The sequence below is a fragment of the Aquarana catesbeiana genome, linkage group LG06 (genome assembly GCF_042186555.1).
Source record: "Aquarana catesbeiana isolate 2022-GZ linkage group LG06, ASM4218655v1, whole genome shotgun sequence".
In the NCBI taxonomy this organism is placed as follows: Eukaryota; Metazoa; Chordata; class Amphibia; order Anura; family Ranidae; genus Aquarana; species Aquarana catesbeiana.
In genome coordinates, this window is record NC_133329.1 from 88,203,133 (window position 1) to 88,217,589 (window position 14,457).

At 42.5% G+C, this 14,457-nt stretch overlaps 1 protein-coding gene across 3 annotated transcripts in view; it reads right to left on the minus strand.

Annotated features, from left to right (window-relative positions):
* The window catches only part of CACNA1H (calcium voltage-gated channel subunit alpha1 H), a 730,623-nt gene that overhangs the window by 365,653 nt on the left and 350,513 nt on the right, over positions 1-14,457 (minus strand). For all 3 annotated transcript variants that reach the window (XM_073636413.1, XM_073636414.1, XM_073636411.1), the window contains exon 3: positions 5,527-5,638. In XM_073636413.1, the coding sequence (XP_073492514.1) occupies positions 5,527-5,638 (112 nt within the window). The remainder of the gene's footprint in view (positions 1-5,526; positions 5,639-14,457) is intronic.

The following is a 14,457-nucleotide window of genomic DNA, read 5'->3' on the forward strand; positions in this document are numbered from 1 at the left end:
GACTTAAAGTGTTTTTTTTTTTTTTTTTACCTTAATGCATTCTCTCTTTTTATCTTTAAAAGAAAACATTTAGCCTTTACAATCACCTTAAAGCATAAATTCACTTTTGCAGCCAAACTGGGATAACCTGCTTTATATTTGTTACGTGTTCCTATTCACACAACATAATTAAAATAAAATAAATAAAAATTTCTTCCTACCTTTTTTATGTGCTTAAAATGTCTCCCTATCTTTTCCTATGTAATTTTAAAGAAGGGGAGTTACGTTTGCCATAATTAACCCTGTCCATACTGTGCTAGCAGATCTCATTATCAGTTGTAAACTAGAGCTGTACACTGTATGTCCTAATAAAGGCTTAAAGTGGAAGAAAAGTCTAACTATTCTTAAAAATATTCCCTCCCCCTCCTACCTATCCTGCCTAACCTGTTTAAAAAATATGTATTTACTTTCCTATTTTTCGTTCGGTCATCTTATCCCGCAGCTCCGGCTTCCCTGTGTTAGCGAGCAGCTGCTGCAGGGGAGAGGAGGGAGCACTGAAAATAGCTGGGCCATGGGAACCTATGAGTGACGTCACTGTTCTCAGCTATTGTCAAGCGCCCCCTGTGCTAGAGCGGCAGGATCAATTGACCGGACCAGGGCGGATTACAAGTATTAAGTATAATTAGACTTAAAGTGGAGTTCCACCCAAAAGTGGAACTTCCATTTTAAGGACTCCTCACCCCCTTCTATGCCACATTTGGCATGTCATTTTTTTTGGGGGGGGGGGGGAGTGGGTACCTAGTTGTGACGGGTACCCAGCTCACACTTCTGCTCGGGCCGTCTAGGCCAGTGGTTTTCAACCCTGTCCTCAAGTACCCCCAACAGGCCATGTTTGCAGGTTTTCCTTTATCCTGCACAGGTGCTTTAATCAGAGTCAATGGCTTGGTATTTTAGACAGCTATTTTTCTAAGAGAAATTCCCAAAACATGGCCTGTCGGGGGTACTTGAGGACAGGGTTGAGAACCACTGTTCTAGGTGACTCCAGCGAAAGTTCTCCTCTCCATCTCCCTCCCTGCAATCTTCTGGGATACGTCACAGGTCCCAGAAGATTGCCCGGCCATTGAGGGGGTGCAGTGAGCACCGGCTGTGAAGCTGCAAGCTGTCACAGCCAGGTGCCCACACTTGTGATGCCGGCGCCAGAGAGAACCAAGGGAGAGTACCGAGGGTTCGGGCAGCCGCATCGCTGGATCCTGGGACAGGTGAGTGCGTGTTTATAAAATGGCAGCAGCTACAAAAAGTTTTTTTAATTTTTTTTTTTAATAAACACAAAAAGGAGTGCAACTCTGCTATAAAGTGGTTGTAAAGGCACAAGGTTTTTTACCTTCATGCATTCTATGTATGAAGGTAGAAAACCCTCAGTGTGCAGCTTTCCCTGCAGCCCCCCCCCCCCAATACTCATCTGAGCTCCATCTCGATCCAGCAATGTGTACGAGAGCAGCTGCTCTCTCAAGACTCTCTCTCCTCATTGGCTGTAACACAGCAGCTGGAGCCATTGGCTTCTACTGCTGTCAATCACAGCCAGTGAGGAGGGTTCTGGTGGCAGGACTGAGCCATGCTCTGTGTTTTCCGTAGGCGCATAGAGGCAAGCAGCTTGCCCTGGGGGCACCCGGCAAAGAGGAGGGGCCAGAAGCACTGGCAGGGGGCCCAAGAAGAGGAGGATCGGGGCTGCTCTGTGCAAAACCATTTCACAGAGTAGGTAAGTATGATGTGTTTAATGGACTTCAAAGGTGCCACTAGGGTCCCAAATTGAAAAAGGAAATTGCTCACATATGTGTACCTGTATATAAAAAATGTACATTTTATTATAACAAATATAAAGTTATATAATCAAAACAATATCAAATATATGCATGCTGTCTAAATATATCTCCATGTGTATAGATCACAAGGCATTTTGCTCAATATGTAATATATTTGTAATGAGATCTATTTGTAAATTCATTTTTATAACTAGATGCTAATTATGGTATATCTCCCAGTACCAACAGGACCCCCTGAGGAAGCCGTTGGCGAAACGCGTAGCGATCTATTGGTGATATCACAGTGATTCTGGAGCTGGCCCCTACATCCATATGCAGGATTACCACATATGTCTTATCTTACGCGTGATTGACTTGTGGGCCGATCCATACAGGTGTCTCTGTGTAGCCTTGTGATCTATACACATGGGGGAGATATATTTAGACAGCGTGCATATATTTCATATTGTTTTTAATATGTTATTTTATATGTATTATAATAAAATGTATTTTTATATATATATATATATATATATATATACATATGGGAGCAATTTCTTTTTTCAGTTTGGGACCCTAGAGACACCTTTAAAGTCCATTAATCCTCCTCCTTCCCTTTTTTTCAATTACTCTTGGATGTGGTGCCACACACAGTGAATCACATCTCTATATTTTTGCAAGTATGATGTGTTTATTATTTAAAAAAAAAAAAAGTTCAAGCCTTTAGAACAACTTTAAGGGCTAGTTTACACTTGCTTCAAAACATGGCTTCGGACACGCTTTGTTAAAGCTCTCTGAATGTCAGTCAAAGCCCCTGTCACTAAATAAAATGTTTGGCTTACGGTCCTGTTTACACCTTGTTTTTGCTTGGTGCTTCGGTGGGGCTTCAATGAAGCTTCGGTGGAGCTTCGATGGGGCTTCAGTGAGGCTTCGTGGGTCTTCGCTGAGACTTCAGTGGGGCTTCGGTGAGGCTTCGGTGGGGCTTCGATGAGACAACGGTGGGGCTTCGATGAGATAACGGTGGGGCTTCGATGAGATAACGGTGGGGCTTCGATGAGGCTTGGGTGGAGCTTCAAGCGAGCTTTGCCACAGCCTTCTATGGAAGCTTTGAAGACACTTTGAAACACCATTGAAGCTACATGGGGTATAATTTTTGAAGCAAAGCCGAAGCAAAGCAAAGCAAAAGCAAGGTGTAAACAGGACTGTAAGCTAACCATTTTATTTAGTGACAGCGTTCAGAGAGCTTGTCCGAAGCCTTGTTTTGAAGCAAGTGTAAACTAGCCGTTCATGTGCATTGAAGCCGAAGCAAGTGTATATGAGCCCTAAGCCAGCCATAGACAAAACAAAATTCGGCCAGTTCAATAAAAATGGCCAAATTTCAATCCACCTATGGGCAGACTGGCTGTACTGAAGTTGTTTTTTTTCCGCTCGACCATTGCTGGTGGTTATAGCTGCCAGTATTGGTGATTCTGCTGGTGGGGAAGACTCCCTGTGCTCCCTGCCAGCAGAACACATTTGCGCTTGCAGGAGGGATTCCCCCCCCATCAATACTGACTGCTTTGATGGAGGAATTAGGTGACTTTCTTTCCTGCAACCTGTGGTTGCAGGAAACAAAATTGCATTATGTGTGGCCTGCCTTAGTATTTTCTTCCACTTTAAAGATCTCAAGGCTTGGGTGGTACATTGTATGGTAATACACTGTCCTTCAGTCTGCCCCCTATGTGCACTAGACATGTGCGCCGTCAATAAATTTGTTTCGTATTAGAATTAATTCGTATTTCATAATTCGTGTCCGAAATTTCGTACAACATATGAATTTTCGTTAGGTTTGTTAACTTTTCATAACAATTACGAATGTTTGTTATGATGAATTTATCATTATGAGGGGCTCCCACCATCCCTGTGCTGTGCTGACTTCCTGGGGTTTTTCATTTTTAGGTTCGCTAACATTTTCGGAACAATTACGAATGTTTGTTAGGAATTTGGAAATTCATAAACGAAATTTAGTATTTCGTACAAAATTCGGAAGCATAGCAATTCGTATTTCGGATCCTCCCGAATGTACGAATTTACAGAAATTCATGCGAATTTTCGATTCGTACGAAACTAATCGCACGTGTCTAATGTGCACATTGCAAATCTAAACATTAAAATCTGCCGATAGATTCCTACTGTATTTGTAATATATCTGCTTCAAAGAGACAACTAGAAAGGTAAGAAATTAATTTTAGGTATTCTATGTGTATGGGAAAAGCAGGGTGGATTTGATTTAAATCAAGTCAACTTAAATCGTGATTTAAATCACTAGTAAAAAGGCTTGATTTAAATCAATTCGATTTAAATCATTATTTTTAAAGTGCAACTGTCATCTCTGTCCCGCAGTGGCTCCTCCTCTGACCCGCTGTTGACTCACCGACAGTCCCATTCACTTTATTGGGATGCATAGGCGTGCGCACAGGGTGTGCCGGGTGTGCCCAGGCACACCCTAATCCCCCCATTAGTGTTATCGTTCTGTGTAGCAACAGGAACATGGGAAAGATCTCCCTCTTACCGGCTCTGCCATAAGATAAATGTTTTTCCTTTTCTCTTTAACTGTGCCAGCAGGGAGATCAATGTGCCGGGGTCATATATATGTAGATACATACACATGCATGTATGTTTGAGCTTAAGGGTGCCCACCCTAATGCATTAGGCTGCACACACCTATGATGGGATGGTTGGTGATGCGGCAGGGACACAACAAGGTGAAGGACGTGGCGGCAGCAGGTGAGTGGATGTCGCTAACAGGCGCTGCCATGATGAATCTGAAATGACAGGTGCTCTTTAAATGTAAGGACTTATTCTTGCTGGTAGTTAGAATCTTTAATATTTGCAAACAAGATGAAGGTTTCCTATTTAGAATGTCATGTTAGTAAATATTCCCAAACTGGGTCTCTTTTAGCGCCTGCTGCCATTTTGCTCCCCAAGTGCAGAAAAATCACAAGGTTTCTAAACTGCTTAGACGGTTTCACTTTCATTTTTACTGCTTGCCCTTCCTCCTCACACTTAGAGCCTGGTACAGATGCATGTCTCTTCAAACAATCATACAGTTTGTAGTGTACATAGATTTGCAAAACAATGGGATAAAGGAATATTCCTGAACTTTATTTGATCTCATGGTTACTGTAAAACTGTGTGAATGCAGTGCATGTTATCTCAGCTTGCAGAGCGTGGATTCATTCAATGAGTTTACCAACAATTTTAATATTGCAGAATATACAGCCTCATTATTATTATTATTATACAGGATTTATATAGCGCCAACAGTTTGCACAGCGCTTTACAACATGAGGGCAGACAGTACAGTTACAATACAAATCAATACAGGAGGGATCAGAGGGTCCTGCTGGTTAGAGCTTACAATCTAGCTACATAACTAAGCTCAATTTCATGCTACATAAACTAAATTATCAGTGAATCTTAAATAGAAATCTATCTTTAGATAGATTTTTACTCCAAAAGCATTTTCTTAAATTTGATAAAAAAAAAAATCTGATTTAAATTAAAAAAAACAGATATTTTTTTTTTTTTTTTTTTAATCATCGATTTTTATCCACCCTGGGGAAAAGATAACTAACAGAAGTGGTGGTGTGTCAAATTAAGATGTAAAGGTGGAAATACACTTTACGCCTTGCTCCTTCCACTCCTTCTAATGCACTTTGACTTTACTGCCAATATCTGTTCAATGTTGCATGACAGGTCCTCTTACCTCCAGAATGCTGCATCTCTCCGACAAACATTCCACGTCTTCACAGGGCTGGAACATCCCGAGGGTGACGCAGTTCAGCAAAATGACCAGCATGCTGAAGTGCTCGAACCACGTGGAGAGGATGGAGTTAAGGAGAACAGTTTTGTATATTGAGGAGGGTTTGGGGAGAGTGGAGGGCACAACAGAGAATACACATTATACATGAATCACATTACTACCTACAAGACACAAAGCATCAAGATTACATCTGTTTCTGATTATTTGTTATATGCTGCCGCTAGATTAGATGGTTTGTGGTCTGTGATTAATGTCCCAAGATGCATCAAGATTTGAAAGGCTTCCAAACCATCCATGTCTCCTTTAAACATATTTTTTCTATATTTTGTTATAACTATAGATTCATCCAGTCATCGTTTGAAGTAATTAATAATTAAAATATACAGTTTACAAATCACATAGAATATGGATTTTCATACCAAATACTCTCACTGTATCTGAGCACTTTCAATGTTTCCTGCATGTTGGTGGGCAGTCAGCTCAAACAGACCAGTGTGTCTTCTGTGTTCATATTTCATTACATATTGTTCTGTTTCAAATGCTGCTTTATGCATTGACTTACCTCCTTGGACCCAGTCTGTCTGGACAGTATGGGAACCTGCAGACTTTGCACCATCCACGGGCAGCTTAACTCTTCAATAAGACACAGAAGCTGAATCCAATGCATTTATGCTTCAAATAATTGCAGTAAAGAGACTATTTTTCAAGTCTTTTAAAGTGTAAGAAGACAACAACTTTCCTAACCACTGCTTCTGTGAATAACCGACCAAGGGAACATGCAAGAAGCGGGGAGGGTCTAGTTAGGGCTTGTGACAGAACCAACCAGGACAGGGGCTTTTGGAGGGCAGGGTAGCAGGGTAGCCTCTTGCCTACTAAATATGGGCTCTATCTAGGGTTGCCACCTTTTCTTTAAGCCAAACCCGAACACTTTAGCGGCCTGGGGCACATTTGGGTGCCCCAAGGAGAGTAGTAATGCGGTGCCCATAGTGTGTCGCATTGAACAGTGGGTGTGGCCAAATTGCTCTTGCTGACATAATCTCCCTGCCCCCCCCAGTGATGTTGAAACCTGCCCCTAGACAGCAGCTCGCAGCTCCTGGATGGCAACAGATTTGTTTGGAACTATCATGGTTACTTGCCTGGTCTAAATAATGTGTCCAGGTTTCAGTCCACCTGAAACCCGAACACATAATTCTAAACCTGGACTAGTTTGGGTGAATCCCGGACAGGTGGCAACCCTAGCTCTGGCTTTTGAGGGAGCTCTATTCTTGGGGAAGGGGGGGGGGGGGTGCCTGCGGTACCCTTGAAGTGGTCTTGCTTTGGATTCAGGTCCATGTCCCTCGTAACACACGGACTCTGGGAAACTAGGACCTGGATACAGATTTGGGACCTTTGTGTCCAAATTAGCAATGACTGCTTCACCACCTCCTAGACTGTGAGACTCAGATCAGATGTTAATATAATCAGCTTAAAGCAACCTGATGCTGCAGTCTCCTTCTATAATCTGTTTACTAAGGTGTCTTTTTCCCATGGTATAATTTTCCCATTATGTGCCTCCTAGGTGTGAATTCCCATTGTTAATTGAGTCACCTATTTTTTTGTCTGTCTTTCTGCTAATCCTTTAGCGATTTCGATAGCCCTAGGTTTTCTTACTGGGGAACTGGTGTTAAACGGCCTGGGTGGGCACTGAGTCACTTAGGCTTGTCTAGGTGACTAGTTAGCTTACTGTTTAATTAGATTACTATTGGCTGTTTCTTAGCTATTTTAATTATTTTACTGTTTGCATAACCTTATCAAGCTCTAATCTGAATTTGTGTGGTATATATATTTTGTGTGAGCTTACAATAAAGTCAGTTCTAGTTTGCACCTACGCTAGTGTTGTCTAGTCCTTGGGTGCGATATTCAGCTATAATACCTGGATCCTGGAGGAAGCTGTATACTGATGGAAGTTCTCAAGAGGGGTGCCAAGGGGTGTGTCACAGGGCTAAACTAACTAGCACTAAACAGAAGGGAAAAACAGAGGAAGATGCCAAAATCACATAAGTAAACAAGTTGTACTGGTCCAAAACTGCCACTAGATGTCAATATGCTACAAAATAATAACAACCTAATGCATTTCACTACAACAACAAAAAATTACATGGAATTGGGCAGGACAGTTATGATGGTAGAGCACTAAACCCGAACCAAGATGAATAAGACTTTGAATCAAAATTTTTGAGGCAGCTCTTGGTCAACTGAAATATCCTTGGGGGTCCCTCGAGCCCCTTAGATATAGTGTAAGTCCAGTAAATGTTTATTTCTCATAACAGGGCTCAATGCTCCCCTTTTTTTGGGGCTTGGATGCCTACAGTAAACAGGGAGAATACTGGACAACAAATTGTGACATAAAGGTTTGTCTGGTTCAGGTCTCAGGGAAAGCAGCCAGATTGGCAAGCCATACTAGCGTCAAAACCTATCCTTTATGTTCCAGTTTGTTGTCCAGTATTCTTCCCATTTACTATCAGCATCTAAGCCCTGATGAAGGGGTAACAAGTGTCCCAACAGGAAGATTTTCCTTCAATTCCTATTCAGGTGACAACAGGCAGCAATAAATACCTGACATGGATTTTAATTGAAAACTCAAAAAGGTTTTGGCCTTAGATATACTTTAACATGCCCTGGGTAGGATATCAGGTGTATTTTCATGCTCCTGCTAGAACATGTACCAAGATGTATTTACAGCCCCCATGTGCAAAAACTCAGATAGAAATATAATTGTATGGTACATAATGGCTCCACCGGCAGCACCTTTCACCAGTTCTCACATAACATTGAATTGCAGAAGAGCGGATGTCTGTTAATTGGCCCTCTCATTAGTATTATGTAGCAGGCATGCTGGAACATATAATCTGTATCCTCTCATATGGGAAAATACAGATGGAAAGATCTGTGGACACGGGGGAGACTAGGCCTTTCCATCGGGATCAAGGACTAATCACCACAACTTTTAAAGTAGTATGAATCTCATCGCTTCCACCAAGGAAATCTCCGGCATTGAGTATTTTTTCATAATTTAGCCAATTTTTTACAATTTGTTGTCATAATAGCTTCTTATGACTTAATGCTGCTTCCTAAAACTTCCGGCTGTGGGGAGCTGGGAGCATGAACTGTAGACATCACATGACTACCCAAGTCAGGGGTACATTGTCCCTTATCCCCAGTGATAACAAAGTACATGTGCACCCCCATACCAGACCTGCTCACCTCCGGAGTACATAGTACTTTATGCTCAATGATAACAGAACACATCTCAAGTCTGGAAGTGTCAGGATTACACAGTCCATCATTACGAATAATAACAAAGCACATACCTGCCCTGGTCCCAGGACCACCTATGTCAGTAGTACATGGTCCCTCTTCCCTATCAATTACAAAGCACATGCGCGCCCCGATGTCAACCTAGCCAATGCCAGGATTACACAGCTCCTCATCACCAGTGATACCAAGGCACATGTGTGCCCCAGCCCATCCCTGTCAACTTAAGGAGTATAGGGCCCTCCACCCCCCAGTGATAACAAAGGGAATTCGCACCCCCGTCCTACGTTCACCAACATCAGAAGTTCATGTTCCCTCATCCCTTGGGATAGCAAAGCACATGTGCGCCACCATGCCGCCCATGTCAGGAGGACATGGCCCTCCATCCTGAGTGATAACAAAGCACATGTGCGTCCCCTTCACAAGCTAGTCAACGTCAGGATTACACAGTCCCTCATCATCAGTGATAACAAGGCACAAATGTGCCCTAGCCCCATCAACATCAGGAATATATCGCCCTCCATGCCCAGTGATGAAAAACTGCATCTCAAACCCCATGCCACTCATGTCAGGAGGACATGGTTCTCTACCCCTAGTGATAACAAAATGCCTGCACATCCTTATCCCAGGCCCACCAACATCAAAAGTACATGGCCCCTCATCCCTCGTGATAACAAAGTGCATGTGTGCCCCATTCCACCCATGTCAGAAGGACATGGCTCTCCATTCCCAGTGATAACAAAGTCCATATGTGCCCACAGCCCACCAATGTCTGAAGGACATGGCTCTCCATTCCCAGTGATAACAAAGTCCATAAATGCCCACATCCCACCCATGTCAGAAGTTAATGGCCCCTCATCCCTCGTGATAACAAACGGCATGTGTGCCCCCATTTCACCCATGTCAGAAGGACATGGCTCTCCATTCCCAGTGATAACAAAGTCCACATGTGCCCACACCCCACCAATGTCTGAAGGACATGGCTCTCCATTCCCAGTGATAACAAAGTCCATATGTGCCCACACCCCACCAATGTCAGAAGGACATGGCTCTCCATTCCCAGTGATAACAAAGTGCATATGTGCCCACATCCCACCCATGTCAGAAGTTTATGGCCCCTCATCCCTCGTGATAACAAAGGGCATGTGTTCCCCCATTCCACCCATGTCAGAAGGACATGGCTCTCCATTCCCAGTGATAACAAAGTCCATATGTGCCCACACCCAACCCACGTCTGAAGGAAATAGCCCTCCATCCCCAGTGATAACAAAGTCCATATGTGCCCACAACCAACCCATGTCAGAAGGACATAGCCCTCCATCCCCAGTGATAACTAAGTGCATGTGCACCTCCTTCCTATCAATGGCAAGAGTACATGGTCCTTTATCCTCAGTGATAACAAAGCACTGACAGTGGTTTTATCTCTCCACGCTAAATGCAAAATGAAAAAAAAAAATTGGCTTTAGATACACTTTAAACATTTACACTTTGGTATAAGCAAGTATTGTCTAAATATATTTGCCATGTGTATTCTTCTTTGAATCATGATGTTCTTTGTGTATATCTTCCAGATCTGTGCAGTAATTCAGTGTGAGACTTTCCCTCTGTGCAGGAACTTCCTGTAATAGAGACCCCTCACTGCTGTTCTCTCTCCTTGTGCAGGGTGACCGGTCTTGTCTCCGCCCCCTCCTGTAGTTTTCTACAGGCAGTCTATAGTGGGTGGAACCTGCTGGGCCCCTCCCATAGCTCATGATGTCATTATTACTTTTAACAAGCAATATCTAGGTTTGTAAAGGTTTATTGTGTATGCAGAGAAGATTTATATTTTTGTGGCTGTTCATAAATATATTTAAATGTAAATTTGTGTGCCTGGAGTTCAGCTTTAAGACATAACTCATCTAGGAAAGGTTTCCTATACAGTATTGGAACATCCTAAGCACAATGCAAAGAAAATAATGTGCAGTGCTTCCATCTTTGGCCTATGAAATTGTTTGTAATATTTGATTAAATCAAGGCAGAGCTTACAAAACATCACATACTGTCCAACCATCCACCTATTAATATCTTCCCCACCCGTCACCATCAGGCTCTTGTACTGTATCTCTATCTGTCCCATCGCACTACGCTTATATAGTCAGACATGAGCTGGCTGCTCTCCATCCCTGGTGCACATACTGTGTCACTTCTTAGGGATTGTTCACACTTCACTAGGCTGCAACAGGACAACTCAAGTGACTTTTTGTCTTTTCTATATTAAAATTAAGTTGCAGCAGCCACACACAGACACTGATTTGTCTTGAGTTACATTCCTACTACTATCTGATGCCTTCAAGTTCACTGTAGGTCTAAGCCAAACCTTTTTTTTTTTTAGTAAGATTTAAACCCTATGTTAGGTTTTTATTTATGTGTGTGTCTCTGTTAGGGAGATTCTTCCTCACTCTCTATACTATAGATAGGTCACAGGTGAGGAACTGAGGGAGAAAGAAAGAAAGAAAGAAAGAAAGAAAGAAAGAAAGAAAGAAAGAAAGAAAGAAAGAAAGAAAGAAAGAAAGAAAGAAAGAAAGAAAGAAAGAAAGAAAGAAAGAAAGAAAGAAAGAAAGAAAGAAAGAAAGAAAGAAAGAAAGAAAGAAAGATGGATGAATGGATGAAACCCCACCTATCACCAAACAGGATTCTCCTTACTTCCTGTTTCTATTGACAACTTTTGAAATTCACCTGGTCTACTGGAGAAAGAAGGAAAGAGAAAGAAGACTGCAAAGAAGGAAGAAAGTAAAAAAGAAAGAGAAAATAAGAAAGAAAGAGAAGAAAGAAATACATGTGGGTAAATCAAATCTGTCACCAAAACAGGATTCCCATTACTTCCTGTTTCTTTGACAACTTTTGAAATTCTCCTTTCTTACCAGGGAAAGAAGGAAAGAGAAAGAAAGAAGACTGCTAGGAATGAAGAAGGGAAGAAAGGAATATACGAAAGAAAGAGGAATATAAGAAAGAAAGAAATAACTGTAAACAGACATACAGATGAAATCCTTCTGTTGGATTATGAATGCCCCTTTAGGCTTTGGAAACGCCCGCACCAAGTTGGACAGCACAATAAAGACGAGTGATGACGCACTTCCCGGGATTTGGCCCCTGGCGACGCTCATATAGTGTAGAGGATTATTAGTAACAATGAGCAAGCACAAGCAGAGATTTACCATCATGTGGGGAAGTGTTTTCTTTACTATGACAAAATTCTCCATCCAGCTACATTCACACCTGAGCGCTCAGTGCAGCTGCAGGACGATGTGTTCTAGCACCTTCACCATAGATTACCTTTTATCCTGAGGCCCCTTGCACACGGGATTTTAGTGTGCCTGGAAAAGACAGGTCCATCATCCAGCCCCGCAGCCTCTCATGGTCTATGGACGGGGCTGAACGCTGTACCGGGTAGTAGTGACATTTAGGGCCCTATGCGTTTAGTGTCTGTGCAGTATTCTGTGTTATTTTCATGACTGCCTGGGATCAGCCCTTGTTAGTTGTGTTTATTATCCGTATTCAGCCATTAGCAGTAAATCCCTAACACCCTTATTGACCTACTTTGTAAATGAGTGTATTAAAGCAATTCTACTTTGTGGAAGATAAAAGAAAACCGCAGATACTGCGCTGTGATCCCGCTAAGAGACCGTCTCCCGATGAGCCCTAATGTATTTAGAGAGGACTTGTCATATATTTAGATTGTAAGCTCTCGGGAGCAAGACCCTCCTAGCCCAATAAAATTGTATTGCAACTTTACTGTCATTAGCGGGTGGAGCCTGCTGGGTCCCTCCAACAGCTCTGCTCTGTTTGAAATCTTTGCAAATTTATTAAAAATAGAAAATGAAAAAATGTACATGTACATAAGTATTTACAGCCTTTGCTCAATACTTTATTCAAGCACCTTTAACACCTTGAAGTCTTTTCTATTATGATGTTACAAGCTTGGCACACCTATTTTTGGGCAGTTTCTCCCATTCTTCTTTGCAGGACCTCTCAAGCTCCATCAGGCTGGATGGGGAGCATCGGTGCACAGCCATTTTCAGATCTCTCCAAAGATGTTCAATCGGGTTCTGGGCTCTGGCTGGGCCACTCAACGACATTCACAGAGTTGTCCCGTAGCCACTCCTTTGTTATCTTGGCTGTGTGCTTAGGGTCGTTGTCCTGTTGGAAGATGAACCTTTGCCCCAGTCTAAGGACCAGAGCGCTCTCAAGCAGGTTTTCATCAAGGATGTCTCTGTACATTGTTCCATTCATCTTTCCCTTGATCCTGACTAGTCTCCCTGTTCCTGCTGCCGAAAAACATCCCCACAGCATGATGCTGCCACCACCATGCTTCACTGTAGGGATGGTATTGGCCAGGTGATAAGTGGTGCCTGGTTTCCTTCAGACACGACGCTTGCCATTCAGGACAAAGAGTTAAATCTGTTTCTTTAGACCAGAGAATTTTGTTCCAAATGGTCTGAGAGTCCTTCAGGTGCCTTTTGGCAAACTCCAAGTGGGCTGTCATGTGCCTTTTACTGAGGAGTGGCTTCCGTCTGGCCACTCTACCATACAGGCCTGATTGGTGGAGTGCTGCAGAGATGGTTGTTCCTCTGGAAGGTCCTTTTCTCTCCACAGAGAAATGCTGGAGCTCTGTCACAGTGACCATCGGGTTCTTGGACACCTCCCCGACTAAGGCCCTTCTCCCCTGATCACTCAGTTTGGCCAGGCGGCCCGCTCTAGGAAGAGTCCTGGTGGTTCCAAACTTCTTCCATTTATGGATAATGGAGGCCACTGTGCCTATTGGAACCTTTAATGCTGCAGAAATTTTTCTGTACCCTTCCCCAGATCTGTGCCTCAATACAATCCTGTCTAGGAGGTCTACAAACAATTCCTTGGACTTCATGGCTTGGTTTGTGCTCTGACATGCACTGTTAACTGTGGGGCCTTATATAGACAGGTGTGTGCCTTTCCAAACCATGTCCAATCAACTGAATTTAACACAGGTGGACTACAATTAAGTTGTAGAAACATCTTAAGGATGATCAATGGAAACAGGATGCACCCGAGCTCAATTTTGAGTGTCATGGCAAAATCTTAGATTACTTATGTACATGGGGATTTTTTCGTTTTTTATTTTTAATAAATTTGCAAAGATTTCAAACAAACTTCTTTCATGTTTTCATTATGGGGTATTGTTTCTAGAATCTTCAGGAAAATTATGAATTTAATCAATTTTGGAATAAGGCTGTAACATAACAAATTGTGGAAAAGGTGAAGCGCTGCAAATACTTTCCGGAGGCACTGTATGTACAGCACAGTGATGATGTCACTGCTACTTTTACAAGGTAATATCTGGGTTTGCATGGGGATTTGGAGCACACAAAGTGGATTTATATCCTTTATGGCTACTGAAGAATATATTTAAATGAAGATTTTTGTGCCTAGACTTCCGCTTTCACTAAAGACAGTGCAAACAAATAGCTTTATGTGGAAAAGGAGTAACAATGACTTGAAGGACACTTATTTTATTGCACTCATACTATACATTAGGCTCAGTTCACAAAAAAAAAAAAGCGAAATGCA